The sequence below is a fragment of the Corvus cornix genome, chromosome 18, assembly GCF_000738735.6.
Source record: "Corvus cornix cornix isolate S_Up_H32 chromosome 18, ASM73873v5, whole genome shotgun sequence".
NCBI classification, from domain to species: domain Eukaryota; kingdom Metazoa; phylum Chordata; class Aves; order Passeriformes; family Corvidae; genus Corvus; species Corvus cornix.
In genome coordinates, this window is record NC_046347.1 from 9,798,111 (window position 1) to 9,823,767 (window position 25,657).

At 50.4% G+C, this 25,657-nt stretch overlaps 1 protein-coding gene across 2 annotated transcripts; it reads left to right on the forward strand.

Annotated features, from left to right (window-relative positions):
- Positions 1-645: 645 nt before the first annotated feature.
- On the forward strand, positions 646-25,414 carry AXIN2 (axin 2). Of its 2 annotated transcripts, none has more exons than XM_039562633.1 (11): positions 646-699; positions 1,683-2,613; positions 8,493-8,633; positions 13,913-14,015; positions 15,834-15,974; positions 16,153-16,649; positions 16,763-16,945; positions 17,230-17,448; positions 17,974-18,069; positions 19,435-19,602; positions 23,656-25,414. In XM_039562633.1, exons 2-11 carry the CDS (start codon positions 1,790-1,792, stop codon positions 23,780-23,782), a joined length of 2,499 nt encoding a protein of 832 aa, XP_039418567.1. In that variant the 5' UTR covers positions 646-699; positions 1,683-1,789; the 3' UTR covers positions 23,783-25,414. The 2 variants fall into 2 exon arrangements, with proteins under 2 accessions (XP_039418567.1, XP_039418569.1); XM_039562635.1 differs by having other exon boundaries at positions 16,766-16,945.
- Positions 25,415-25,657: the final 243 nt, after the last annotated feature.

Below are 25,657 nucleotides of genomic sequence, written 5' to 3' on the forward strand. Positions count from 1 at the left end.
AGGTCCTGGCAACTCTGTAGCCGCCGCGGGATGCCGCGAGAAGGGGCGCAAAAAATAAATCCTGCCCGAAAAATATAATCATGTAATTTTTCCTCACCAGCCGCTGATCTATGCACCACCACCCCCCCCCCCCCCCCGCGCCCGCGCTGAAGCCGCCCCCGCGCACGCCTCGCACCGGGGATGGGAGCATCGGGAGGGGTAGGAGGTGCTCCCCCGGCTTCTCCCTCCTTCCCTTTTAATTTTAAAAATTCTTCGGGGCCTGTTTTCGGCCTCTTTTCTTTTTTTTCTTCTTCTTTTTTTTTTTTTTTTTAGTGTGCTACCGCCCTTGCAGGACCGCTCCGCCGGGCTGCGCTTTGATGCTGCGGGGGGAGCCCGGGGCGGGGGGCGGAGGGAGGGGGGGGGCGGGACCTGCGCTTTTGTATTTAAAATAAATAAAATAAATAACCAGGGAGGGAGGGAGAGGAGGGAGGTGCGGATCGCAGTGGGGCTCCTTCCCTCGCAGCCCCCCCCCCCCGCCTTTACCCTCCTCTTTCCCGATGCTCTCCGATGCGGTTGCACCGCCGGGAGGAGAGGAGGAGGAGGAGGAGGAGGAGGAGGAGGAGGAGGAGGAAGGCCGGCGGGGGAGCGGGTGCAGCCTGCGCGCTGCCGGCGGCGGGGAGGCGGCGGGGCCGCGGGCGCGCAGCGAGCTCCGGCTCGGCGGTGAGTGGCAACTTCGGGGCGGCGGCCGCCGCTTCTTCTGCTTTAGATACGGATTTTTCTCCTAATTTCAATATTTTCTTAAAATTTTTTTGATATTTTTTGGGGGGTGCCCGCGCTGCCGCCCTCCGCGGGCGCGGAGCCTCCTCGCTGCCCGTGCCCGCCCGGGCTCGGCTGTTGCTCGCGACTCGGAGGCTCCAAGTCACTCCAGACTTTTTTCCCCCCCTTTCCTTCCCCCCCACCCCCAGCTCCGGCTCCGACCTCCCTCTTCCCAGCCCGTCGCCATTTCTGGAGCAGGTTTATTATTATTATTATTACTATTATTATTATTATTATTTTGCACGCCGGGAAGCCCCGGGCTGGGGGCTGCCCCCCTCCGACCCCCCCTTTCCCATTTATTGCCCCTTTTCCAGAGCCGGGGTTGATGTCCCCGGCTCTAGGGGGGATGCGGGGGGCCCGGGATGCCCCGCAGCGCCCAGGTACGGCCTCCTCGCCTTAACCCACCCCCAGGGGGTGCTTTTTTGGAAGGGGGGGTCCCTGCTCCAGCCTGATTCCCGCAGAGAAGCGCCCCAAAATCGCTCCTCGCGGAGGGGGGACACACGGGACACACGCGTGTCCGGCAGCGCGGGGCGGAGGGGGCGCGGGGGGAGCGGGGCTGGGGTGAGGGGCAAATGGAAACCAGATGCCGGGGCGGACACCCCCGCGCCAGCCCCGGCCCCGCTAAAAGTGCGCCGGGAGTTCAGCGGAGCGGATCTGATAGTCGCGATCGGGCTGGCGATAGAGCCGCGCTCCCTCTGCCCTGCCTCCCTCTCTTCTTTTCTTTCTTCCTTTTTTTTTCTTTTTCTTTATTTTTTTTTTTTGTGTGTGAGGAGTTGAAAAGCCTGTTTACTTTTTGTCTTTGATGTTGGGAGGATCTGGTTTTGATTAGATCAATACTCCTTTTTTCTCCCCCCCCCCCCCCGTTTTTTTTTTTTTCCCCTTTGCAGAGAGGAGGCTCCGAGGATCCCCTGCTGACTCCAGGCAGAGGCAGGCAGAGGCGCAAGGCAGCTCCTGAAGCAACTGGGAGCCCCTCTCCCCAGCGAACTCCGGAGCCATGAGCAGCGCCGCGGTCCTCGCCCACCTCCCAGACCCCAGCAGCAGCTTCAGGGAAGACGCCCCCCGACCCCCTGTCCCGGGGGAGGAAGGAGAAGCACCATGCCTGCAACTCGCCAGCTCGTTTCTCCCCAAAAGCCAAAGCTTCAAGGCCATGCCGGTGCCTCCTGCCCCGCGGAGGAATGAGAACGGACTCGGGGAGCCGGAGGGCAGCGCGTCCCCAGACTCCCCTCTAGCCAGATGGACCAAATCCTTGCATTCCCTGTTGGGAGATCAAGATGGTGCCTATCTTTTTCGGACCTTTCTGGAAAGGGAAAAATGTGTGGATACCTTAGACTTCTGGTTTGCCTGCAATGGCTTCAGGCAGATGGACCTTAAGGATACCAAAACTTTACGAGTAGCCAAAGCTATTTACAAAAGGTACATCGAGAACAACAGCATCGTCTCCAAGCAGCTCAAACCTGCTACCAAGACCTACATAAGGGACAGCATCAAGAAGCAGCAGATAGATTCCATCATGTTTGATCAGGCACAGACTGAGATTCAGACTGTGATGGAGGAAAATGCTTACCAGATGTTTTTAACTTCTGATATATACCTCGAATATGTACGGAGTGGAGGAGAGAATCCTGCTTACATGAACAGCAATGGACTGGGGAGCTTAAAAGTTGTCTGTGGCTATCTCCCGACCTTGAATGAAGAAGAGGAATGGAGCTGTGCAGACTTTAAAAACAAAATCTTGCCTTCGGTAGTTGGACTATCCAGCAAGATGTTGAGGGTTACAGCAAATGTCAGAGCCACAGAAACGATTGAGAACGGATACAGGTAAGGGAACCCCTGGAAATTGTGCTTTGTTTTAACTTTTAAGGACTTTGAGAGTGTTTTTCAGAAGGTTGTTGGGATGGGAATCAAGGGGAGGCTGGGTTTCCTGAAGGGCTGGGAGCACAGCTGCTTCCCCACACCTCCAAACACTGGAATTTGTGGGGTGTTGTCTGAGCGTGGGGTTTTCCCCCCTCTACAGAGGAAAACAAGATCCTGTGCTCTGAAGCCCTATTGGCTCTTTCAGTTCTTTTATAGATCAAAAACTTCATAGCAGCTATGTCCTCCGGACATACGTTAATTATTGGTTCAACTTTCAAACCTATTAAGAGCAGTAGTGGAGTGGATCATAGAGACACATGAATAATGTAACCTACCAGTTCCCCAGCTCCACCGTCAACCGGTGTTTAACGCTGTTGGTTATGTGGGAAGCAATTGTGCGGTCGTGGAAGAGGAAATGTGTGCACTGACTGCATCAAACTCTGCAACTTGGGCAGAATCTGCCTTTGACTCTGTGTGTGTGTGATGTGCAGCCTCTCCATCGCATGGGGTGTTGGTGTCATGTCAGAGCCATCTAGGGTGGCTTTGAGCCAGTGCATACGGGAGGATACTTAAAATTTGAGTGTTTAAGGTGGTAGAGGCATTCCAGGTGTGGAGTAACAGATGTTTGGTAGGTCTTTGGTGCTCTCATGTTGGCCATGAGCTCAGAGTTAAACTCCTTAAGAGGCGGTGGTGCCGATAGGGATGTAGGGACGTTGTGTGGTGACAGGTTGTCCTTGTGCCCTGGTCCTGGGGTGCATCTGCATTGCCGGAGCCTTCTCTTTTGTTGGACATGTTGATGGCACAGCAGTGTGAGGGTGAGGAGAGTAAGAGCCATCTCGAAGTGCAGTGGGGGATGGGAAGGAGAGACTCTGATGAGCAAATGATGAGTTGTATAATCCTCTGAAAATGTATTCTTTCCTCTCCCCACCCTTGCCATAAATGTGGATTGTTGAATCAGGGCTGAGAGGAGAGGGCTCTGCTGCAGATGTGCGCTCTCCTCCGCCGGCCCGGGAGCCTGGGGGTTGGTATGGTGAGTGTTTGACATGTCGTTTACAGGAATTTTGAGAGTGTGTCTGTGATTCATGGACATCAAAGGGCATCGGGCTTCTCCCGGGGAGGCTTTGCTGGGGCGCTCCTCTCCTGCCCCCGGAGAGCTTCCAGCTGTGCCGGGCTTCCTGGTGCCGTGGGGTGCTTGGCAGGGTCCCCCCTGCCCGGGAGGGTGCTCCGGAGCCAGAGCCCTCTTTGGTCCTCTCCCTGTGCTGGAGGCTGTCCTGCCAGCGGCGAGGGATGAGGTGCTGGGTGTGGGGACAGAAGGGATGAGCTCCATCCCGGCGTGGCCTCTGAACCCCTCCTGCCGGGGGCTGCGGGGGGGCAGCGCTGGCAGCTGGTCTGTGGAGGACTTGGGCTTTGGGATCCTCATCTCGTGCCTGAGTGTTGCTGCCTGAGCATCTGCTGTTCTCCAGAACTTGGTTTGAACTGCTGCCCTTCGCTGGCTTTCCAGGAGGGGGATGTTTGATGCTTTTATCTCTGAGCCTTTGTTGGGATTCAGAGCTGGAAGGGCTTGGCTGTATGTTCTACCAGAGCTGCAGGCCCTGCTAAACCCACATGTGCCTTGTCCAGGAGAGCTCTTGCAGCGCCGTGGCTGCTTGCCTGATTAGTGCTGGGCTTTTTTTCCTTTTCTTTTTTTTCCCCCCCTTTCTTTTCTTTTTTTGTCCAGGGATTAATGCAGCTTGCTCCTCACATGTCAGATCTACCCTCCTAGGACATTAGGTAGTGCGTTTTGCTTTGATCACCTTCTGCTGAATTTCCAGGAGCTTTTGCTCTCCATGGGGCCAAGAGATCTCAATGCAAAGAGAGGGGAGGTCAAGCTGAGATGCTGCTCAGTTCCTCCCGTTTGTGAAGCCACTTGTGCGTGCATGTGCTTGAAGCTGATGAGCATATGGATGGGTTATCTCTCATCACTCAGCATTTAGGATCGTGGCTAGGATTGGAACTGAAGCTTGCACAAAGTCTTTCCTGGTGAGTGGCCAAACCACGCCTCCCTCATGTGTATGTTGGAATTAAGGAATTTCTGCTCAGTGTGCTCTGGTTTTGAAGGGCTGTGCAGGCTCTGGCCATTCGCTTCGGTGGGTTTCAATGTGATTATCCCAGCAAAAGCCGGCAGCCCTGGGCTGAGCCCACCTGACAGTGGGAGCGCAGCGATCTCAGGCCAGCCTGGTGTTTGCATGGGAGACCACCTGGGAATCCCAGGGCACGGAGTCATGGCCAAACCCATGGCAAATGGGGAGACCGCAGGAACCGGACAAGTTGAAAGACTTTGTTTGGCCCCAGCGCCGGTGATGGACAGGAACAGGAGAAGTCAAGTGAAAACACAGAGTTTGCACCTGGCTGGGGAGCAGGCACTTGCAAACTGCTGGCTGTATATTTGGAGCCCTAATACAGGGAATATTTTAAAAGCAGGACCTCCCTCTTGTCCTCCCAGGCAACTCCCCTCCCCTCTGGGCTGTGGTGTGGTTAAAACTGGCCTCCTCCCGCTGCTGTGCTGGACCTGGCCCCATGCTCCAGGAATTCCAGCTATTATTTATACGCGCTTCTAAATTTATCACGCACGACTTTGTGTACACAGAGAGCGCCTCTTTCTTTGCTGTGCCGCTGGGGTAACGTGGGTTTGTTCAGCCCAAGGTGGACTCATCTGCCTCCCATTAGGCTCTAACATCAGTGGGGCTGGCCTTGCTGGGGGAAGGCTGGGGCTTGCAGATGGCCTTCTGCCGGCTCCCAGTGCTTCCTGACCTTTGAAAGGACCCGCTGGTGCAGCTCCTTGTGTGTGAAGTTATTGGAACTAAGTTTGGCTTCAATTATCAAAGTAAATGATGCCATTGTAAAGCTATGCTCAAAGCAGTGTTCTACAATTAGAGCGTGGAAGCTGTGATTAACATAGTTGTGTTAAATTTTTTTTTTTTTTCAGGTTTGTGCATGTGTGGTTTTTTTACTTTTTTTTTTTAGTGTTTTTAAACCCATGGTTGCCCAATGATGTTTGTCCCAAGAAAATACTTAATGAGATTCAATGCTGCCTCCAACTGCTCCTTGTACAGTTTTTCTCTCTGTGTGTAAGTCTGTGGTTTGACCTGCCCAAGTGCTTTTATTCTAAAAGCAATCTGACAATAAAAACACCCCTGCACTCTGAAACTGCACCCTCATAACAGGGGATACAACCAGCAGCCCCCCTGAAATTTTCATGGCATTATAATACCTCTGATATGGCCGTTGCCTAACATAGCAGAGAGAGTTACATGCTGTGTGTCATCGCATCAAGATAAGAATAGGCTGAGAAACATCAGACATTCTCCTTGAAGCTCCAGAGCAACTGCTACCTGACAGCTGAAAACACTTTGCATATTGAGTTTGGAGCTGGGCTGTGTTTGTGTGTGCAGCATCTGTGGCAGGAGACCACCACTTTCCCTGGAATTTAAAACCCTCACAGGCAACTTGATGCATCTGGGTGCAATTACTGGAGTAAGGTGGTCAAATTAAAAGGGGAAAAACCCCCCAAAAACATGAAACATATCAAAACAGCCCCCACTGGTTTTCTGAAAGGATGGGGAGATTTCTGTGGGGCAGTGTTGGATGTGGAGCAGGGATGAGGACTTTAAAAATACCCCTTTAGGGGTTATTTATTTTTTTTTTTGTCCATGAGGTATTGGTAGGTGAATGATGCTGCAGCCCTGCTGGGAAGATGAGTTAGTTGTGGCCACTTTCTCTAGTTACATCTTTGGACACACCTCCTCTCCCTGTGCCATACCCATACGGACCCGCTGCCTCCGCCCCCAGCTCAGCCTCTGCAGGAATCCTTCTGTGAGAACAGCGTGGCAGATCCACCCCCTGGGTGTGACAGGGGTGACTGACAGACACCTCCCAGCAAGGTGCTGGTCCTGTGCTAGGGAGCATCCTGCACCCCTGAGCCTCATGGAGCATCCTGAGCCTTGTGGTCCTCAGATGCAGTCTCAGGACCCGAGATGGTTTCAAATCAAAAAGTGGGAAGAGCTGCATCCCTTACACATTGACCCAAAAGCCCCCCAGGGGCGTAGGAAGGGTGTCTGGGACTGCACATCCCCCGATCCAGAGCAGAAGACTCCATGGTTTTTAGAGGAACTTTCTTGTAGTAGCAGCAGGATAATGTTGCTTTCACCCACATGTGGAATTAATTTATCTTTGAAGATTTAACTTCTTTCCTGTGGCATTCCTTACTATCTCATTTTTTTCCCCTTCTTCTTCTTCTTCTTCCCAGATCTATAGTTTTTAACATCTTGATCTCCCCATCAAAAATGCCTTGGCCTCCTTGGAAAGGAATGCAACCCCGGCTGGGCTGAATACCTGCCTGCAGCCAGCCCCACGCTGCTCATACCAGAGAGGCCCATCTTCCCCACCAGCCTTCCCCCTCCTTTTTCAATTTTTTTTTCCGTCCCCTTATTTTTAAAAAACCTTTAAAAGCCGTGCTGAGGCTCCTGCTTTTGGTGCTGGGGGAGGAAGGATGGGGTGATGGGGACACAGGGATGAGGATGGAGATGGAGAGCAGAGAAGTGGGAGGACATTGCTGTCACTTAAACCCAGCTGGTCCCTCCAGCCCCAGGGGGGCAGGGAGATGGAAAGCCCATAAAAAAAAACCTGCCGAGCCTGCTGGCACATTCCTTAGGCCCCCAAGTCCTGGGTAAGTGGCCCTAATTATTAAAATCAGCAGTCCTTATCAGATGACAAGGCCTTTTGCTTTGATATACAAAGGCAGAAGCTTAACAACCCCATCTTGCCCTGGAAGAGGAACAAAATGTGCACCTTAACATGTGGCTTTCAAACCTCCCTGCATAATCCCCTTATCACCTGCCAGGATATGTATATTGATCCTGGCTGGGAAGTTGGAGTGATGGAGGCAGCAGGCAGGGGGATGCCCAGGACCCCCCCTCCTGCAGTGACCCTGCCATGCTGACCTGGCCCTGCTCCATCACAGCCCGTGTCACTGCCCATGAGTTTTTCACAGGACTGCTCCTGGGTGCTCAGCTCAAACATCCAGGCTTGGCTTTGGGTTTGCTTGTCTGGGTGAAGCCAGAGGTGTTGGGGTCAGTAGCCCATGTGCCCATTAATACAACCTGCTGGCCTCTCCTCACATTCCCCCATCCATCCTTCTCTTCCCCACCCAACTTTATGCCAAAAAAACATTAGTAGGAGGTTCTCCTAAAAACGGGGACTTTTTGTTGTGCGTTTTTGTAGTGCCAGGAAGGTGGCATCCATCTTTGGGAGGCCGAGCCTGGGACAGCAGATCTCGGCCGTGCCCTGTGCCTCTGACACGTGGGGTCCTGCCCCTGTAGTTCCAGGCAGTTCTCTTGGTTCAGGCAACACAGACATCAGTAACTTGTGTTCCCAAAGGGATCCTAACCCTTGTCTTCAGAGTAGAACTAATCCTTGTTAGCGGTTCCTCATGGCTTTCAGTGGGACTTGAGCTGTGAACTTCCTGGATTTTCCCTGCTGGTGCCAACAGCAAAACTCCTGCTGACCTCAGCAGTGCAGCATCAAGCCTTAAGGACTGAGTTTTTCAGGGTATCAGAGGATGCAGACATGCTTCCTGGGATTTTCTAGCGTGCTTTAGAAGATGCTAAAAGTCTTTAAAGTTGGGCTCAGGGCGTGTTTAGACAGAGCATCCTGGTTTAGGCAGTGTGCTGGCTGAGGTCTGAGCAGCGGATGGTTGGCTGGTTCTGAAGAGGTTGAGCAGGTGGTGAGTGTGGTTCTCATAAGGATGGTGCTGCCATGAAGCCTGAGACTGTCTGGTAACTGGATTCCTGTTCTGCCTGTCCCAGGTCCTTCAAGAGGAATGACCCCGTTAACCCCTACCACGTGAACTCGGGCTATGTCTTCGCACCGGCCACCAGCGCTAACGACAGCGAGATCTCCAGCGATGCCCTGACGGACGACTCCATGTCGATGACGGACAGCAGCGTGTGAGTATCTGGTGCTGGCCACATTTTGGGATGGGACACCTGTAAATCAGCTGTGCTGATGCTCCATGGGGCTTAGGGGACTGATGGGTCATCACCCTGCTCGACCCAAAGGAGTTGTGTGCCCCAACCAGGGCATGGCAGCCTCTCTTTCCTCAGGTATAGGATGAAGGGAAATAATGAATCCCTCTCTTGCCATTCTGCAACTGCAGCTGAGCAAACATGTTCTGTCCTGGCCCATGGTGCTGCCTGACTAACCCAAGGAGCGAATCAATCTCCCTGAGCCTTTGTCTTAAGGCCAGGCTTCCTTAACTAGTTATCAGTCATCAAAGAGAAGGAGATAACTTCCTGTAGGAAGTACTTTCTGTAATTAACGTTCTTCATTAATGTCAGAATGTACATTAATAGGGCCCGTGACCTGAAGGGGCAAATAGCTGCTCGTCTAGCGTGGCTGGGGCAGTCTTCAAAGAGCCCTTTGGATGAGCTGCATGGATCGGGTCTGGGTGTTTCAGGAGCATAGAGGGATGAGAGATGATGCTGTGGCTGAGCCCAGGAATTGCAGGATGTGTCTTCTCCTGGCTGCTGAGGAGTGTGCAGCTGGGAGCAAGGTTTGACTGTCAGTTTGCTTTCCTCAGCAGGAGGGAGGTGGGGCTTTTGTTTCTGTAGAAGGGACAGTGAGACTCAGTGCTCCTAAGGACCATTTTCTTCAGCTGAGCAGAAGACAGATCTTGCTCTTAGTGTTTCATGATCTTCACTTAAGTGCAGGTGCTCTAGAAAAGCCCACCTGTAAACAGAGTGCTGCATTGCTGGTCTTTCATCTTGAAACTTCTCCAGTGTCTGTGTCAGACATGTCCAGTGGTCCCTGTGTGCTCCTCAGAGAGATTTTCATGCTGGGTTTTTAAAGTCAACATGCATGAAGATACACAACAGAAAACAGGATTTACCAAAAATCCTCAATGCATTAAAAAAAGCTCTTTTTTATTTCTTTTTTTTTAAGGCACATGCGTGTTTTGAACTGATATTACGGAAAAAAATAGCTTGTTGTCCCAGTAGATTCCCTTATTGAACAATATTGGCATTAAATAAAAGAGCTGAATCATAGGGTGACTTCTTTATTTCTTCTTACTGGCTCTGGTTGTATGTGATCATGTGTCAACAGAGCATTCATTGGGTTAGTCATTTCTGGACCAGTGTAGGGTCACTTGGGATTCACAGGGCTAGGATTATACCCTCTCTTCACAGCAATGCCAATTGTAGGCCTTATACAGATGAGAGCACTGAGTGAGAAATAAAGTGCATGGTGGATGAAAGGCTTAACTGAATCGCTTTCAGCCCATTGTTAGTCCAGGGGAGCTTAGCGGGGATGAGAGGGCAGCAGCCCGCTTTGAAATTTGCTTGAACAAGTGAATAGGAGCTCCCCATAAAGCAGCGCCTGAAAGGAGCTGCCTGTTTTTTCCTGCCGTAACAATGGCCCGCGCAGGCTGTGAGAGTTTGGGGAAGCTTGGCTGATTAAACTGCCCGCAGCTCCAGGTTGGGGGGCGGCGGGGAGGCCCGGGGGTGGCAGAAAGGGAGATTTCCTGCTGCACAACCCGTCCCCCGTGCCCCCCGGGCCATGCTCTGGCCCTGGGGCTGGGAGCGGGCTGGGTTCTGGGTGCTTTTGCAAGTGGGAGAGGTAAACTGGCAGCTCTGGAGGCTGGGCTTAAAGTTAAGGTTGATGTAAAACTTCCTCTGCAGAGGAGAAGGGCTGCTGCCAGCATCTCTGTAGAACAATTGGGATTCGCGGGCACTCCTGGCACCGGCTCTGCTGAGAGCTGGAGGTGTTGGGAGTGTTTTGGGGGCACAAAGCCACCCTGGCTGAGCCCAGATGCTCGGCCTGTCAGGTTTTATCCCCCGGAACAGGGGACCTGAGCTTGTTCTGTTCCAGCAGTGCAAATGCAAATTAGTTGTTTTGGGTCATACTGGTATCAACTAAAGAGGAAAAACTTGTTCTGGAAAAGTCTGTCAGACACAGCAGTAAAGTGAGTTTGGAGCTTTGGTTTTTTTTTTAATAAATCTAAGTCAGAACTGCACTGGGACTAGGAGAAATCTCCAAATAATGCATTATCTGCCTTTTTTATTTTATTCCAGAAGCCAGGGACCAGTCTGTCCCTATATATTTTGTAATAGCCACAAAACATCATGCAAATTTCTATTTCCATTTCTTGATTGGGGGGGAAGGAAAGGGGATTTTTTTTTTTTATTTGCTTATATCTTATTTATGGATTTACTTTGGACACAGGGGAATGCTGCTGAGCAAACTTCAAATATTACCTTATCTTACAAACCAGGCTTTTGATGTTGGCAAGATCAGAGGCTTGTTTCAGAGCCGTTGCCAAATGAAGATGGGAGTGAATGCATATGCGCATGAGTCTGATATTTCAAAGCAGCAGTAAAACTACATTCAGGTTAGGTCAGGCACATCTGAGTCAAAAGGCTAAGATAATTGGCTCAGCTTAAATGGCAGCTGACTGGGTAGAAGACTTCAAACTAGTGTTTCCCCCAGAAACAGATTGGCTTAGCCCCAGCCTGGTTAGTTGAAATGTTTATAATTAAACTCTACTATTTAGTGCCTCAACTCTGTAGCTCTTCAGCTCGAAGCTTTCAGTAGCCAAGAAAGTGAGTGCAAATGTTGGCTGTTGGAGCAGGGGGAGAGGTGGCACCTGGAGAGCTGGGGTTAACCCTTGGCCTGCCCCAAAACCTCTGGCCAAGTTCAGCCCTTTCATTTCAAGGGTGCTTTCTCCTGCTTAGCAGCATCAGGGTTCCCCCTGCCCCCCATATCTCTTGCCAGACTAATCCTGGCTCCAGCTCCATCCATCTGTCCCTCCTGCAGTCAGGGGTCACTTGTTGGTCACCTCTTCAACCCTGGCCTTGTCCATTTTCACCCCGTTTTCTAGGAGAGGGTTTAGACAGCAAAGTGGCTGCTAAAGTCCCTTCCCTTTCCCCAGGCTGACTTCCCCAAGCTGCTCCATAGCCCTCCCATCCCAGAGAAATACCTCTGGGTTTTTTAATTTTTTTTTTTTTTATTCTGCACGTTGTTACAAGTTGCAGAATTGTTCTGCCAAGGCAGGGCTGTGGAAGCAGGGAGCTGGAGGTTTGGTGTGGGGCTCTCAGCTGTAACCAGAGGAATTTTAGGGGAAAGGAGCAGTTTCTGTGTCAACCTGAATGAGTGCAAATCTTAAAGTGAGGAGCCTACACTGTCGGGTCAGCATTGCTTTTCCTCCTCCTCTACAAGTGAGTCCCCACTCCTGCTCCATAGCCTGTCCCAGAACTGTCCCTTCGGGCAGAGATGTTCCCTGTGGAGCTGGGAACTTGGGGATACCCCACAGGGAAGATGTGTGCTGCAGCAGAGGGGTTGGGGACAGCATCTCATGCTTGCAGAGCTGGAGGGAGGTGGGGAGTGTGGGAGGGCTGCAGGGCTCCCTGGTTGTATCCCTGGGGTGGACACACAGCTGCTTCCTTGCTCCTCCCCATCTGGCCTCTTGGACTTCCATGGACAGAGAACACCTCCTTTTCCACTGAGTGTGTTAATGGGATTCATCCCATGGGTCCATGTGCTCATGCTGGCATTTTTACTTAGCTTTGAAATGCCTGTTTTACTGGGCATTCCCTTTGCCGAAGGTCATCCCTAAGAGACCCTTGTCTCGGGAAGCCCTGGTTAACAAACACATCTCTGAAGGTACAGGTGCTTTGATTTTCACCTTAGATTTTGGTTTTCCCCCATCCTCCCCCAAAACTAAGACATGTCATGTGCCTCAAGCCCCATTGCCCCATGGGTTTGTGGAGCTGAAAAGCTTCATGGGGCAAAGGAGAGGTGCTTGGTGGCCACCAGTGGCTGTATTGGCTGTTCTGTGCTGGGATGCTCCTCCAGAAAGCTGCTGGAGCGCTGTGTTGTGCAGTGGGGACATGGGGACAATCAGCTCCGTTCACTTTCCATGTTACATGTGCGCAAAAACTGTGTCTAGAGGAGGTTGGTGCTCATCTTGTGGCATCAAGGGCCTCCCAGCATGCTCGTTTTTATTATCAAGATTTTTCCAAGTTTATTAAGATGAGATCGTTCTGATCCTTCACTCCAGGCTTCACAGCTTAATCTTGCTCATTAAGGCAATTTAATGGCAACTGAAGGCTTTGGCCAAGATCTTCACAAAACTCTGCCATCGCCTGCTTCAAGCTTTGAGTGGTGGCATCTGATCATCCTCCTCCAGGGGAGGGACGTGGTGTCTCTGGGAAGGTGTTCCTGTGTGCCAGTGTGTGTCCACCATCACTGTGGCCACAGGAGGGGACATGCAGGGACACTGTGCCACGTTGGCTCCTCTGGCAGCAGCGTGGGGCCGGCGTTGTCTGCTCCTCCTTGTGCTGGAGTTATTTTCTCCTCTCAGGAGATGAGTCAGGTGTGGGGGCAGGTGGATGAAAGGGATGGCACTGGAGATCAAGGTTACTGAGGCAGTCTGAAGGAAGTGGTGGAATGAGACATTCAGGATCTCCAGGCATGCTCTTTCAGCTGGCCCTGCTGTCTGTGCAAGGCCCTTTCATCCTCACTGGGGTAATTTTTTGCATGGCTGGGTGAAGATGCCCTGTGGGACATCCCTGGAGTGGGATGTGCAGGGGGCTGGTCCCACTGGAGAGCCTTGAACTCCTGGCCTGGTCCCTCCTCGTGGGTTCCAGGCAGGAGCTGGGGTGGCTGTGGGGAGCAGTGTCCAGAGGACAGGCCATGGCCATGCTCACGCCTTGCGGTGTCCTGGGCCGGCCAGCCAGCCTCGGGGCTGGGGAAACATGCTGGATCTTAAATGGGACTAGAGTTGGGGAGCAGCCTCTGCATGGCCATCCATCCTCAACCTCTTCCTTGTTTCCACTGTACCAGCACTCCACAGGGTGTTCCAGAGCTTGAGGAACATTATGGTCCTAGAGAGCATAATTGGATGGGGGAAAAGCTAAAATTAAAGGTCAGAAGCAGAAACCTGGTGTTGGAAGAGCCTTGGAAGTGAAGCTGATGGGATCTTTGGACGTCTGCCCATGTGGAGTTGCCTTCAGCTTTTCAGCTTTTGCTTAATTACTGCACATCCATGTGCATCCTTTGGTGACACAGGCATTTCCCACACCGCCGGATGTTTGAGGCTTCAGGTGACATCCAGAGGGCTCAGCACCTCTGGGAACGAGGGCCTGCGGCTGCCTGGGTGGTTCCAGAGGGGATGCAGAAGTATCTCAGAGCATGTCCCAGCTGACAGTGGCCTCTCTTCCATGTGCAGAGATGGGATCCCCCCGTACAGAATTGGGAGCAAGAAGCAGCTCCAGCGGGAAATGCACCGGAGCGTCAAGGCCAACGGTCAAGTTTCTCTACCTCATTTTCCGGTGAGTCCAGGCGGGAGCTGCCATGGGAAAGGCTGGGACTGGGAGCAGGGGAGGGGAGCATTTCCATCCCAGGGTGATGCCAGAGGAGAGGTGCTGCTTGGTGTTGGGCAGGAGCCATGTGCCCTCAGCATCGTTCCAAAACCCTGCTTGTGCACAGTCACATCTTGGTCCTTCCTGAAACCAGCTGCGAATTAGGAGTTTTCAGGGGCACTGAATTTGTCCTGTTGGTTAAATCCCAAGTGGAGATGTCCTGTTTGTGGGAGCCTTGGCTCTGGCCGCCACCGTGATACCCCTGCAGTGCTGAGCAGGGCTTGGCCTCATGCACATCGCTGACAAGAGCTGGGTGTCTGTGAGCTGGAGGGAGCAGGATCTCCCGAAAGAGAGAATTGGCAGCAGATCCGTGTCTGGCTTTGAGGGGATCCGATGCGCGGCGCTGCCCTGCTCTTGAAAATTAACTCACTGACTTGCTAATTCTGTTGACTTGCAGCCTCTCGATTCCTGCAGTGAATAAACTGTTTACACAGACAAGTATAAACTTATCTTGTCTTGAGATTAATATGCTAAAATTCCTCTTTCTGCTGTCTTAAGCAGCAAGAAGTCATAGATGATATTTCTGGTGGAAGGGGGGGGTGGTTTGTGTGGTTTTTCTTTTTGGTATTTTTTTTTCCCTTCCTTCCTAAAGAAAGTTCTATAGCCTGAGCTTGTAAATTAGATTATTTTGTCCCAGGGCGTGCAAATCGACTTTCTCTGTAAGGCAGTGCTTTGATCAGGGACTGAATAGAGCCAGCTTGTGTAAGAGTGACAATTTCCAGCAGAGTGGCCTTTTTCTACCCTCACATCATTTCTGGAGCTAAGTGGTTGCCGGAGAGAGGCCCCACCTCATCTGGTGGGTAGTATGTGAAAGAGTTGGCAGTTCAGCTTTCTGCTTTCGGGGGGGGGAAAAGAGGGAGAGTGGGGGTGAGGAGTGGGGTGCATGGGGATGGCAGGAGGGAGGGCAGAGTCAAGTGGGTGGTTTCTTTTTCCATCTTTTTTTTTTTTTTCTTTCCTCCCCTTTTCCTGCCATGTTTGCTTCTTTTGGCAGAAATTCACGTTTTGCCTTTTTATATTCTGCACTTGATTTGGAGATGTTCCCTTTTTCCCTTGATAGATCTGCTTGAGGCAGCCAAGCTCAGCAGTGTAGCACTGCTAGCCTGCAGCAGCTTTCTTCATTTTCTGTACAAAGAGATGGAGGGGGGGGAAGAGATCTAGGACACTGTTGAGACAACACTACCTCAAAGGTGCCCAGTGTGTAGCCAGGAAATAAATTACCAGCACTTCTCTGATCTGCAACCGTTTGACTTCTTTTTTTTTTTTCCCCCTCCTTTCCCTTTTTCTCCCCCATCTTATTTTTTTTAATTTCCAACTCCTTTCTGTTTATACTCACTTTATTCCTTTAGTTAAAGTCTCTCCCTCCCACCTCAGAGGTTTTTTTTTTTGTTTTTTTTTTTGATGTTTGACAACAGTCTTTGAAGATTTTCTACTTCAGAGTAGCTACTGATGGGCTGGTTGTACTACAGAGAGAACAAGCGGGGTTCCTCAGAGTGCGACCAACTGCTCCTGCCGAAGGCAAACGCTGGTGGGGAGGATGTCACTCCATGAGGCCACAGCACTAGCTCATAAAAATCCAGAGCAGACCATGCCTAGTTGCGGTTGTCTTTTCATCCAAACATGGAGACACAACAAGCGTAGCGGGGCCGGCGATGCCGCAGCGGCGAAGCGCCCGCGCCCCACACCACCCGCTAAACATTGCCTTGTGCCTTCTGTCCCCGCTCCTTGTAGAGGACCCACCGGCTTCCCAAGGAGATGACCCCGGTGGAGCCAGCTGCCTTCGCTGCCGAGCTCATTTCCCGGCTGGAGAAGCTGAAGCAGGAGCAGGAGACCATGGACTGTCTGGAGGAGAGGCTGCAGCAGATCAAGGAGGTAGGAGGATTAGCATTCCCAGAGCTCCACGTGCCACCCAGCCGGGTGGGAGGGGGCCGTTCCCTGCCCGTGGCGGGAGCGCGCCGCGGTTCCCGGGACAGCGGGGGGGACATCCCAGCGCGCGCCTTGCCAGCTCCCGGCCCCTTCCATTCATTCCCTGCCATCCCTTATCTGGCAGGACGAGGAGAAGGAGGGCACCGAGCTCCCCACCAGCCTGCAGAGCAGTCGGGACATGGCCAACCCCCAGCACCCCCAGCACCCGCTGTCGCTCCTGCCCTCGGGCAGCTACGAGGAGGACCCCCAGGCCATCCTGGACGAGCACCTCTCCCGTGTGCTGAAGACCCCTGGCTGCCAATCGCCCGGCGTGGGCCGGCACAGCCCCCGCGCCCGCTCGCCTGACCGCCTGCCCACGGGCAAGCTGCCGCCTGGCACGGCCTCGCTGGCCGCCTGCGCCCTGGTGGGCAAGGGCTTCATCACCAAGCAGACCACCAAGCACGTCCACCACCACTACATCCACCACCACACCGTGCCCAAAACGAAGGAGCAGATCGAGGCCGAGGCGGCGCAGCGGGTGCAGTGCTGCTGCCCGGCGGGCGGCGACTACTACTGCTACCCCAAGTGCAAGGGCCACCCCAAAAACACCGACCCCCCTCTCCCTCTGCTGGAGCCCTTCGGGTAAGTCACCAGCATCTCCATTGCACCCGCCCCAAGCCATCACCCAGCGTCCCGCTGTGGTGGGGCTGATGGGGATGGGGGCTGACGAGGGGATTGTCCCTTTTTGCCACCAGCAGGACGGGGACACTGCTGAAGAGGCCGGGCCGAGGAGTGGACAGCGTGGCCCCGGTGGCTGGGGACGGGGGGCTGCCCAATCCTGGTGGGGTGCAGCTCCCGGGGGGCGAAACGGATCGGGCGCAGAACGTCTGGCAGTGGATGCTGGAGAGCGAGAGACAAAATAAGCACAAGCCCCATAGGTAAATACGCAGCTGTCTACAGCAATATTGCTCCCGGTAAATATTTATATATTACATGGGCTGTCTATTTTTACAATCGCTAAAAACAAATGAGACTCTTTGCTCCTCCGGTTTAATATAAAAGCTGTTCCGCAGAACCAGAAAAACCACAAAAATGTCATGTTTTTGGCAATAAACCTCCTTTCATGTTATGACAGACTTTTGAGAGGGAGCGAGCAGAATAGGAGCTGCTATTAAAGTCATATTTTCCAGCTTTTCTAACCCGACTTCTTCCCTTCCCCAAGCACACAAAGCACAAAGAAGGCCTACAGCTCCGACTGTGCCAAGGGGGCCCCCGGCCGCCACCACCCGTGGGGGACAGGCAGCCACCCGCGTGGGGCACAGCCCGCCCACCCCTTCGTGCAGGACCCCGCCATGCCCCCGCTGACGCCGCCCAACACCCTGGCCCAGCTGGAGGAAGCGTGTCGCCGCCTGGCCGAGGTCTCCAAGCCGCAGAAGCCACGGTAACGGCCACGGGAAGGACGTTCCTCGTCCCGCCGTGGGGACAAACGGGGCTGGGGGAGGTTTGCTGGTGGGTGGACGTGGATGTGTCCTGCCCGTCCAGGCAGAGGGTCAGCCATGGGGATGTGTGATGGCACGGCCTGGCCGAGCCTGGAGGATGAGCCTCCGTGTTCCATCTGCGCCCTGCACCAGCACAAATAGTTGGAATCTGAGGCTATTACTTCCACTCTTTTGATGGCTGTAATTTGCCCATTTTTCCTCTGGGATAGGCTCCAGCTACATACCAAGTGGGGAATTGGACTGGTTATCGTTCATTTGGGTATGGGAGGATAAATTAGCCCACAGCATTTTTAATTCTTCCTTTGATTGTTTACAACATGTGAGGCTTGATACAAAGAGCGAACTTAATGACCCACAGGAGACTTCAATTAAGAAGATTGTATTTCAACAATTTTTTTCTTAAAGTTGTTTTTTTTCTTCCTCACCCCCCACTTCTTCCCCACTTGCTTTCCCCCTCCCCACTTCAGATGTTCGACCTCAAATCAGCAGAGGGACCGAAACCACTCCGCTGCCATTCAGGGGGGAAGCACCCCTTTCTGCAATGCAAGTCTAATGACAGAAGAGTGAGTATTGCACGTGCAGAAAGGATTGGGAAATAAATATATATATATCTCATAATTATATTTTCATTAAATGGATTGTGCTTTGAAAGGAGAGGAAATTCTTATATCTGAAATTTCATCTTTCAAACATTCTTCTTAAAGAACAAAACATTTTCAAATCTTGTCTCTGGCTCTTTTTAACTTGCATTCCTGTAAAGTGGACAAAGATTGGATTAGTCTAATTACAGGATGGTTCTTTTAACAAGAAATCTGCTACAGAGAGGTCTAAAATGGCCTAAATAATTAAAGTTTTCTTTCTTACCCTCTTCATCTTAAGCAATGAGTAATGTTTGAAGTCCAGACTGAGCCACCTGACTAGAGCCTTTCATTTTTAATTGGTTGACCTTAAGTCCACCAGCTGTCTTTGCTAGCAGCTTTTTTTCTGAAACCACTCTACAAAGACTTAGAACAAATTAGGAAGACTAAATTACTGCGGACTAACACTTTGTGACCTTTTGACATCCCAAGTGTACATTGCCTCAGAAGCAGTTGTAGATTTGGCTGCATGGTATTCACTAGAGTGTTGCCATTTTGCTGGGTAATATTGTTTTAATCATTCTTTAAGAAGCGTTGCTTGGGTGCAAATGGCAGAATCCAGTTAATTTTAGCCTCACTGGGAAAAATAAGATTACCTGGGTGCTTGAGGTGAAGCGTCTGGTGGGGGGTTTGCTTTCTGGCCTGGTGGTTGCAGGTGGGTTTGGGCATGAGGAGAAAGCTTGGGAGATGTTTTGTGTGAGGGCAGATGAAAAGAGCCTTTAAAACCCTGGGTGTGCAATCCTGGGGCTCGCTGGGGAGGGTGAGCCCAACCTCCATCCCTCAGCTCCCTCATCCATGAGATGGTGTGAGGTCTCTGCTGTGCCATCATCCCAAGGGGGAATGGCTTCAAGCTGAAGGAGGGTGGATTTAGGTTGGATATTAGGGAGAAATTGTTGCTTGTGAGGGTGGGGAGGCCCTGGCACAGGGTGCCCAGAGCAGCTGTGGCTGCCCCTGGATCCCTGGCAGTGCCCAAGGCCAGGTTGGACGGGGCTTGGAGCAGCCTGGGACAGTGGAAGGTGTCCCTGCCCATGGGAGGGGGGTGGAATCAGATGATCTTTAAGGTCCCTTCCAACCCAAACCATTCCATGATTCCCACTGTGGAAATCAGCAAAGGGCTGTGTAAACACATCCCAACAAATTCCCAGGCAGTACAGGCATATCTGATTTTCAGGTCACACCCAGGGTATTTCTGACAGCATTCACCAACTCCACTGCTGGTTGGAGTGTGGTGAAACAGCCTGTTCTCAAATGGAAAAATAGAGGGTTTTGTGTGTGTTTTCTGTTTTGCAGTCACAAGGAGCCAAAGAAACTGCCAGTTGTTCACACCTCTCAGTCTGGTGAGCTGGTTGTCACCTATTTTTTTTGTGGAGAAGAAATTCCCTACAGGAGGATGTTAAAGGCCCAGAGCCTGACACTTGGGCACTTTAAAGAACAGCTGAGCAAAAAGGGAAATTACAGGTAAGAATGTGTGATTTGTTTGTTCTTTAGTGTGTTACAACAAGTCAAAAGAATCAGCAGGTATTTTGCAGGGCTGCTGCAGGGACACTTTGGATTTTCAGAGGCTGTGGATCTTCTTAGTCTCTTCTCACTCAAACCAGGAGCAACATGGAGATGGAGAGAGGTGCCTTGGCTGCAGGGCCAGCTCCTCCCTGCCTCCCCAACCTTGTTCCCAGTTGCATTAGGACCTGTGCCCCAGCCCTTCTCCATAAAGCTCCAATACTGGGAAATCTGGGATGGCTTTGTGGCAAAGGCATGGAGCACTGGGATTCAGATTCCAAGCTGGGGTCAGCGTTCATCTTGGTACTGGCCTCCTCTGCTGCCTACTGTTTACTTAGCAAATTTTTGATTGGTTTTGCAATGGTGTGGCCATAAATGGGGTCAGTGATGGGCTGGGATGGTGCTGCTGAGGGACATGGAGGTGGAGCTCCCTCACTATTCTCTTCATTGGGGGGGAAAAAAGCCTCTGCCTGGCAGGGAAAGCTCCACCAGCAATACCCAGTTCCTCCTCAGAAACACCAACAAACTGTACTGGTTTGGTTTCCAGCTCCCATCTCCCAGTTTAACCAGTTTGCTGCTTCCTCTGCTTAGTTCCCATGGCAATAGCTTCACATTGGCTCCTTTTGGCTGCCCTTTCCCAGTGGATCTGGGCACTCTTGGGATCCCCTCTTGGCTGCTTCTCCTGCAGGGCGAGCAGGAGAGGGCCATTCCAGCTATTTTTTTTGAATTTGCACTGAATTTGGTGGTGCTTCAGAGAGCTGGGTGTCTTGCCTTGTAACTGGCAGCCTCTGATTTAACCTCCAGATGGTCATTTGGGTTTGGTACAACGAATTCCCAGCTTGCTGCCCCATCAGTGGCCTCTCTCTAGCTTTGGGAAATCCGCCTGTACAGCCCAGAGGTCAGTCACCCTGGGCACTCCCAGGCTGGGGGATGCCAAGCTGGGGTCTCTCTATGGCTGTTGCACAGTGGGGCTGAAATATTCCAATTCCTTCCCAAAACCATCTTTGCAGCCCACCCAGCTGCCCTTGGATGGCACCAACCTGCAGGTACACCCAACCTGGCCATCCCGCAGGATGGTCCCTGGGCTTCTGCCACCCTTGTGCCATTTTCCAGCCCCTAAAGCCTCTCCCACTGTGCTCCTCCTCATTTGCAGACCAATTTCCTTGGCCTCACCGCTGCTCTGCCACTGCCCAGTGGCTGTGTAGTCCCATCCTCCCCCAAAAAACCCTAGCTTTTTTTAATGTTTGTTTTCTGTGACATTTTTCATGTGATGCCCAAGTGTGGGGCTATGCTCCTAAAACCTCTGTGGCCCAAAAGCCCCTCCAGGTGCAATTATTTATGCCTTGTCAGACTGTAATTACTTTAGAAAATGTTTTTAAGTGACTGACAAGGATGAAACAATGTTTTGCTTAGATCTCACCCCTTTACACCTGGGTAAAGACAATACAGAAATTTATAAAAGGAACTTGGGTACGTGCCCAGTATTTTATCTTGCACAGACACAAGGTGAAACTAATTACACAAATGTGTGTACCTCCAGGGAATCATTTTGATCTCAGCTTTGACTTTTGGCTGGACTTTGAGTGAAACTGTGGGTGACCTTCAGGGGAGAGGTCCGCAGTGCCCGGAGTAGCGTGTGTGTTATGGGGAGGCACTAACTAGGCTGCTTTGGTCACATCTGGCATTGATTTCTTTTTAAGGCACATTTAATAAGCATGTCTTTGAAGCCCTTGCCTTTCATTTAATGCACAAAGACATGCAGAAATGCTCCACTCTCCAAATTCTTTATTGATTGGATCAGTTTGCGAGGCGGGTACCTCGGCTCCCGCGATGCCAGAGCCCCGCCGGGGAAGCGCAGCCTTGGCTTTCCATCCCCCACCCCCCACCTCCCAAAAAAAAAATTCAAAAAAAGAAGGAATTAAGCAGTGATTTAATACTGATGGCGTTAACAAAAAACAAACATACAGGCACAGAAAAAAGTGGGTGGTGTCGGGTAATCTGGGGATGGCAGCGGTTCAAAACAGAGCTGCAAGGCCGGGCCCGCGCGCCTCGATTGGTGCCAGATGTCCCAAAAAATAAAATTTAAAAAAAAACCCAAAAAAAACCCGGAGCAAAGCTTGCCACATAAAATGCGTTTCAATGGAAAGCCCATTGCTGAGCAAGTAAGAGCAGAGTGACTTGTTTGAAGATGTTGTGGGGGTGGATTTTTCTTTTTCTTTTTACTTTGCCTCCTCCTTTTCTTATTTTTCCCCGTTTCTCTGTGAAATAAGGTTGTAATTATGTAAAAGGTCATAGCGTGTTTTCTCAAATAAAAATTTTGTAAACACAGCCAGGGCTTGGGCTTGGGGAGGAAGTTCTTGGGAAGAGCGGCTGTTATCTGGACAGGGGAGAGGGAAGGGAAAGTTCTTTGTAATTCATTCAAACTTTCCTTGGGTTTTTTTGGGTTTATTTCAAGGCTGCTGTCCTGGGGAATTGTGGCCTTGACCTGCAGAATGGAAGTTGGTGGGAGGTGGGCCATTGACTTCCGTGAGTGTAGGCTCTGAAGGCTCAAATAATGTGTTTTTTCCTTGCTGAGCCGTTAAAGATGCAACATGTGTCAATTCTGCTTGGAATGACTACAAAAATACATCCTAACCATACCTGGACTAATTGGAGGTGGTTTCATCTCTTTGACCAAGAAGAGGGATCTTTTATCCACCTACCTAGATAATCTCAATGTGCCCTGAAGATAAAGAGATTTGCAGGGCGATGTGACTATTTCAAAAATGCGCCATAGAACAAGTCACTAAATAAAAATGTCAGATTCCAAGGCCCTGCTGCGGCTCTTCCAGTTTTAGTAGTAAAAGTGGGCTTCATTTGATCTCCTTTGTCATCCTAAAGAAAATCATAATTACAAACCCCTTTTCCCCTGGCAAACATCTGCCAGCCCAAGTTGTCTGGAAACTACAGGGGAGGGGTTAATTTAAAAAAAAAAAATTTTTTTTTAATAGATATATGTATATTTTTCTTTGTAATCCATCTGATGGAATATTTTCCATCCCTGGCAATCAGATGGCAAAGCCCTTTTCCAAGGGAAAGCAGGCATCTCCAAGGAGGTGTTCGTCGGCAGACGGACAGACTCCCTAAATGCTACCCCTCTGAATGGAAGCCCTTCATTTGTGCATATGCAATTAAGCAGCCTTAGAAGGAAGAAAGCTCCAAACGGGATAAAAGGAACCTTTAATCAAGAAGCTGAACGGTCTAATTCAGGATAATAGAGGGGTCCTTACTGTTTGACACAGGAGGGGTGGGGGTGCTTTTTGTCTCTGGGAGCGTTGGCTTCATGATCTAACGACCCGGAGCAAAAGAGCAGGAATGCAGGACACTGCTACTTGACCTCCCTGTGTCACGGCCCAGGGGCTGGACCAGGCTCTCCCACTGCTCCAGAGCCTCAGGAAGCAAAGGCAGGAGTTTCTGTCACTTAGCATGGACCCGGGAATGGGGTTGTTCCAACTCCGGGATGTTTTTTCCAGCGGGAACACCGCAGAGTTTCAGCTCCTGCGTTGCAGGAAGCTGGGATGGTTTGCTTTTAATCCATCCTTTTAATAACAGTTGCTAATTTTAATGTTGGGCTTCAGCTTTGAAACAAGAAAACACATGAAAGAAAGAAGGTGGGGAGAGAGGGGAACTTTAAGAATGCTTGGCTTTGAAATCCTATTTATTTATTTTTAAATGAGATATTTGACCAGAAATCACTGTGCTTTCTAATTTTCTTTATGGCTGGGGATATCCGCTGTCAGTGTGTGTAATCTACTCACTGGAGAAGCTGTTGTCACCCCTGAGGAGCATTCACAGCCCTGCTCCTTCTGTCCCATCGCATCCCTGAGGCCCTTGGGATGCTTTCAAGTCGCCGGACCTGAGCACCCCTGAGGTGTTCCTGGAGGGACATCCTTAGGAGGGAGAACTGGCAAAGCATCCTTTGCTTTTTACCTTTTGATTTTTTTTAAAACCGTGTTTTAATTCTCTTTACCACAGATACTACTTCAAAAAAGCCAGCGACGAGTTCGACTGCGGCGCGGTGTTTGAGGAGGTTTGGGAAGACGAAACCATCCTGCCCATGTACGAAGGAAGGATCCTCGGGAAAGTGGAAAGGATTGATTGATGGCATCTGTGCTTCTTAAGGAAAGTTAAGCTGGAAAAGTCTTTGGACACACAACAGTAGTGATGACAAGGAAAGAGAAAAAAAAAAACAACTCTGAAGGAAAAGTTTTGAACCAATGAAGAAAAAAAAGTGAAGTCTACGAAGACTTTGCTGAATTAGCCTTAGAGGAAAAAATGGCATTTATTATTCATGAGTTGGTACTGAGATGATAAAAACCCTGGACTATTTATTAGAAACATGACCACTGTTGGCTTTTGGAGATGCAGACCGTGTTTGAGAGACTTCCATACATAATATATGATTTCCTGGGGATCTGAAATCTATGGACTAAGAGAAACTGTGTATAGCTTACCTTAACAGTAATCCTTATTGATATTTATTGAACAGTCTGTTTTCCCCTAAGTCCAGTTTTTGGATATGCTGCTTTAACAATGGAGAAGAGAGGGGCTGGGAAGTGGGGTGAGGGGAGGAAGGATTATTTTATTTTTTTACGTTTTTCCCACTATCTAAAATTTAGGAGTTTGGCGATGAGCGCATTCGTGATGATTTTTTTTTTTTTTTTTAAGGGGGAGGAGGGAAGGAGTGAGGTTGTGCCCAGTATTTCTCCGAGTGAAGATAAAACTTTCCTAAAGAAATAATATTAATAGTAATAATAATAAAAGACAAAATAAAAATACTGTCCTACCATTCATCTAGAGACCAGTGCATTTTAATCTATGCTGCTCTAATTTGAAATAAAGGTCTTAAACATTAACTCTATTTAGATGCAATATAACAACAACAACAGGTTATTTTGTCCATGGATTTCGGTGGGGTGAGGTTTTTGCTTTGCTGCTCAGTGGTGTCCAAGGTAGAGCAAAACCCCGAGCCTGGGAGAGCTGTAGAAGGAGCCATCCCATTCCTATGTCCATCTTTAGCACACCACGAGGTTCAAAGCCCATGTGGATTCCACAGAGCTATGGTTTTTAGCTGTTCAATGTTAGCACTACTTGTGTTTTGAGGCTGTGTAACTGCGACAGGGCGTGTTCAGCTCGGTGTGGAGCGTGTGAGTCCTTGTGTGGTGGGGTTTGGTTGGGGTTTTTTTCAGTTGGGTTTTTCTCTGCCTTGCCTTGAACACCCATGTGAGGCCGTGGGAGATGCGGGCAAAGGCTCTGGAGCTCCGTGGGGTGGGGTTTTGGGGGCAGAACAACCCTTTCCCGAGAAAGACCTTGCATTTCAACAGTTGGGTTTTGTGTTGATTAAGTTAATCTGTGCATTCTGTTTGCCATTGCTACTTTGTGTAAGTCTGTATATATTGTAGAAAATGTATGGTGGAAATATTAATACACTATCTCTAGTGTTTTTTAAATTTAATCAGTACAGTACCTGTGCCTGCATGGTGTTACAGACCATGCGTCGCCCTATATTCAGGGTTCAAGCTTTCCCTTGTTTGTTTAAGGGGTTTATGTACAAATATATTTTATGCCTTTTATTACAAGTCCTGTACTCATGACTTTTGCCATGGCATTTTGTTCTACTTATACTGTAAATTATGCATTATAAAGAGTTCCATTTAAAAAAAAATACTTGGTACAATAATTATTGTAATTAAGAGATGTAGCCTTTATTAAAATTTTATATTTTTCAAATTAATATTGTCTTGACTTTTTTTTCACCCTTAATGCCTTAAATGGGTTTTTTCCTCATCTATGGTGGTAGCTGGAAAGAGCTGGTGAGCTCTGCCCTCTCTCTCCCTGCCTTGGCAGGGGCTGTTCCTGCTAGGAAGGAGGCAAGGCAAAGGCTGGAGCTGCACCTCAGTGTGAGGATTAAATAATTTACAGCTCCTTCAGGTAACTCACCTGCAAATTTAGCCTGGTCATGCTTCCAGACTGCACT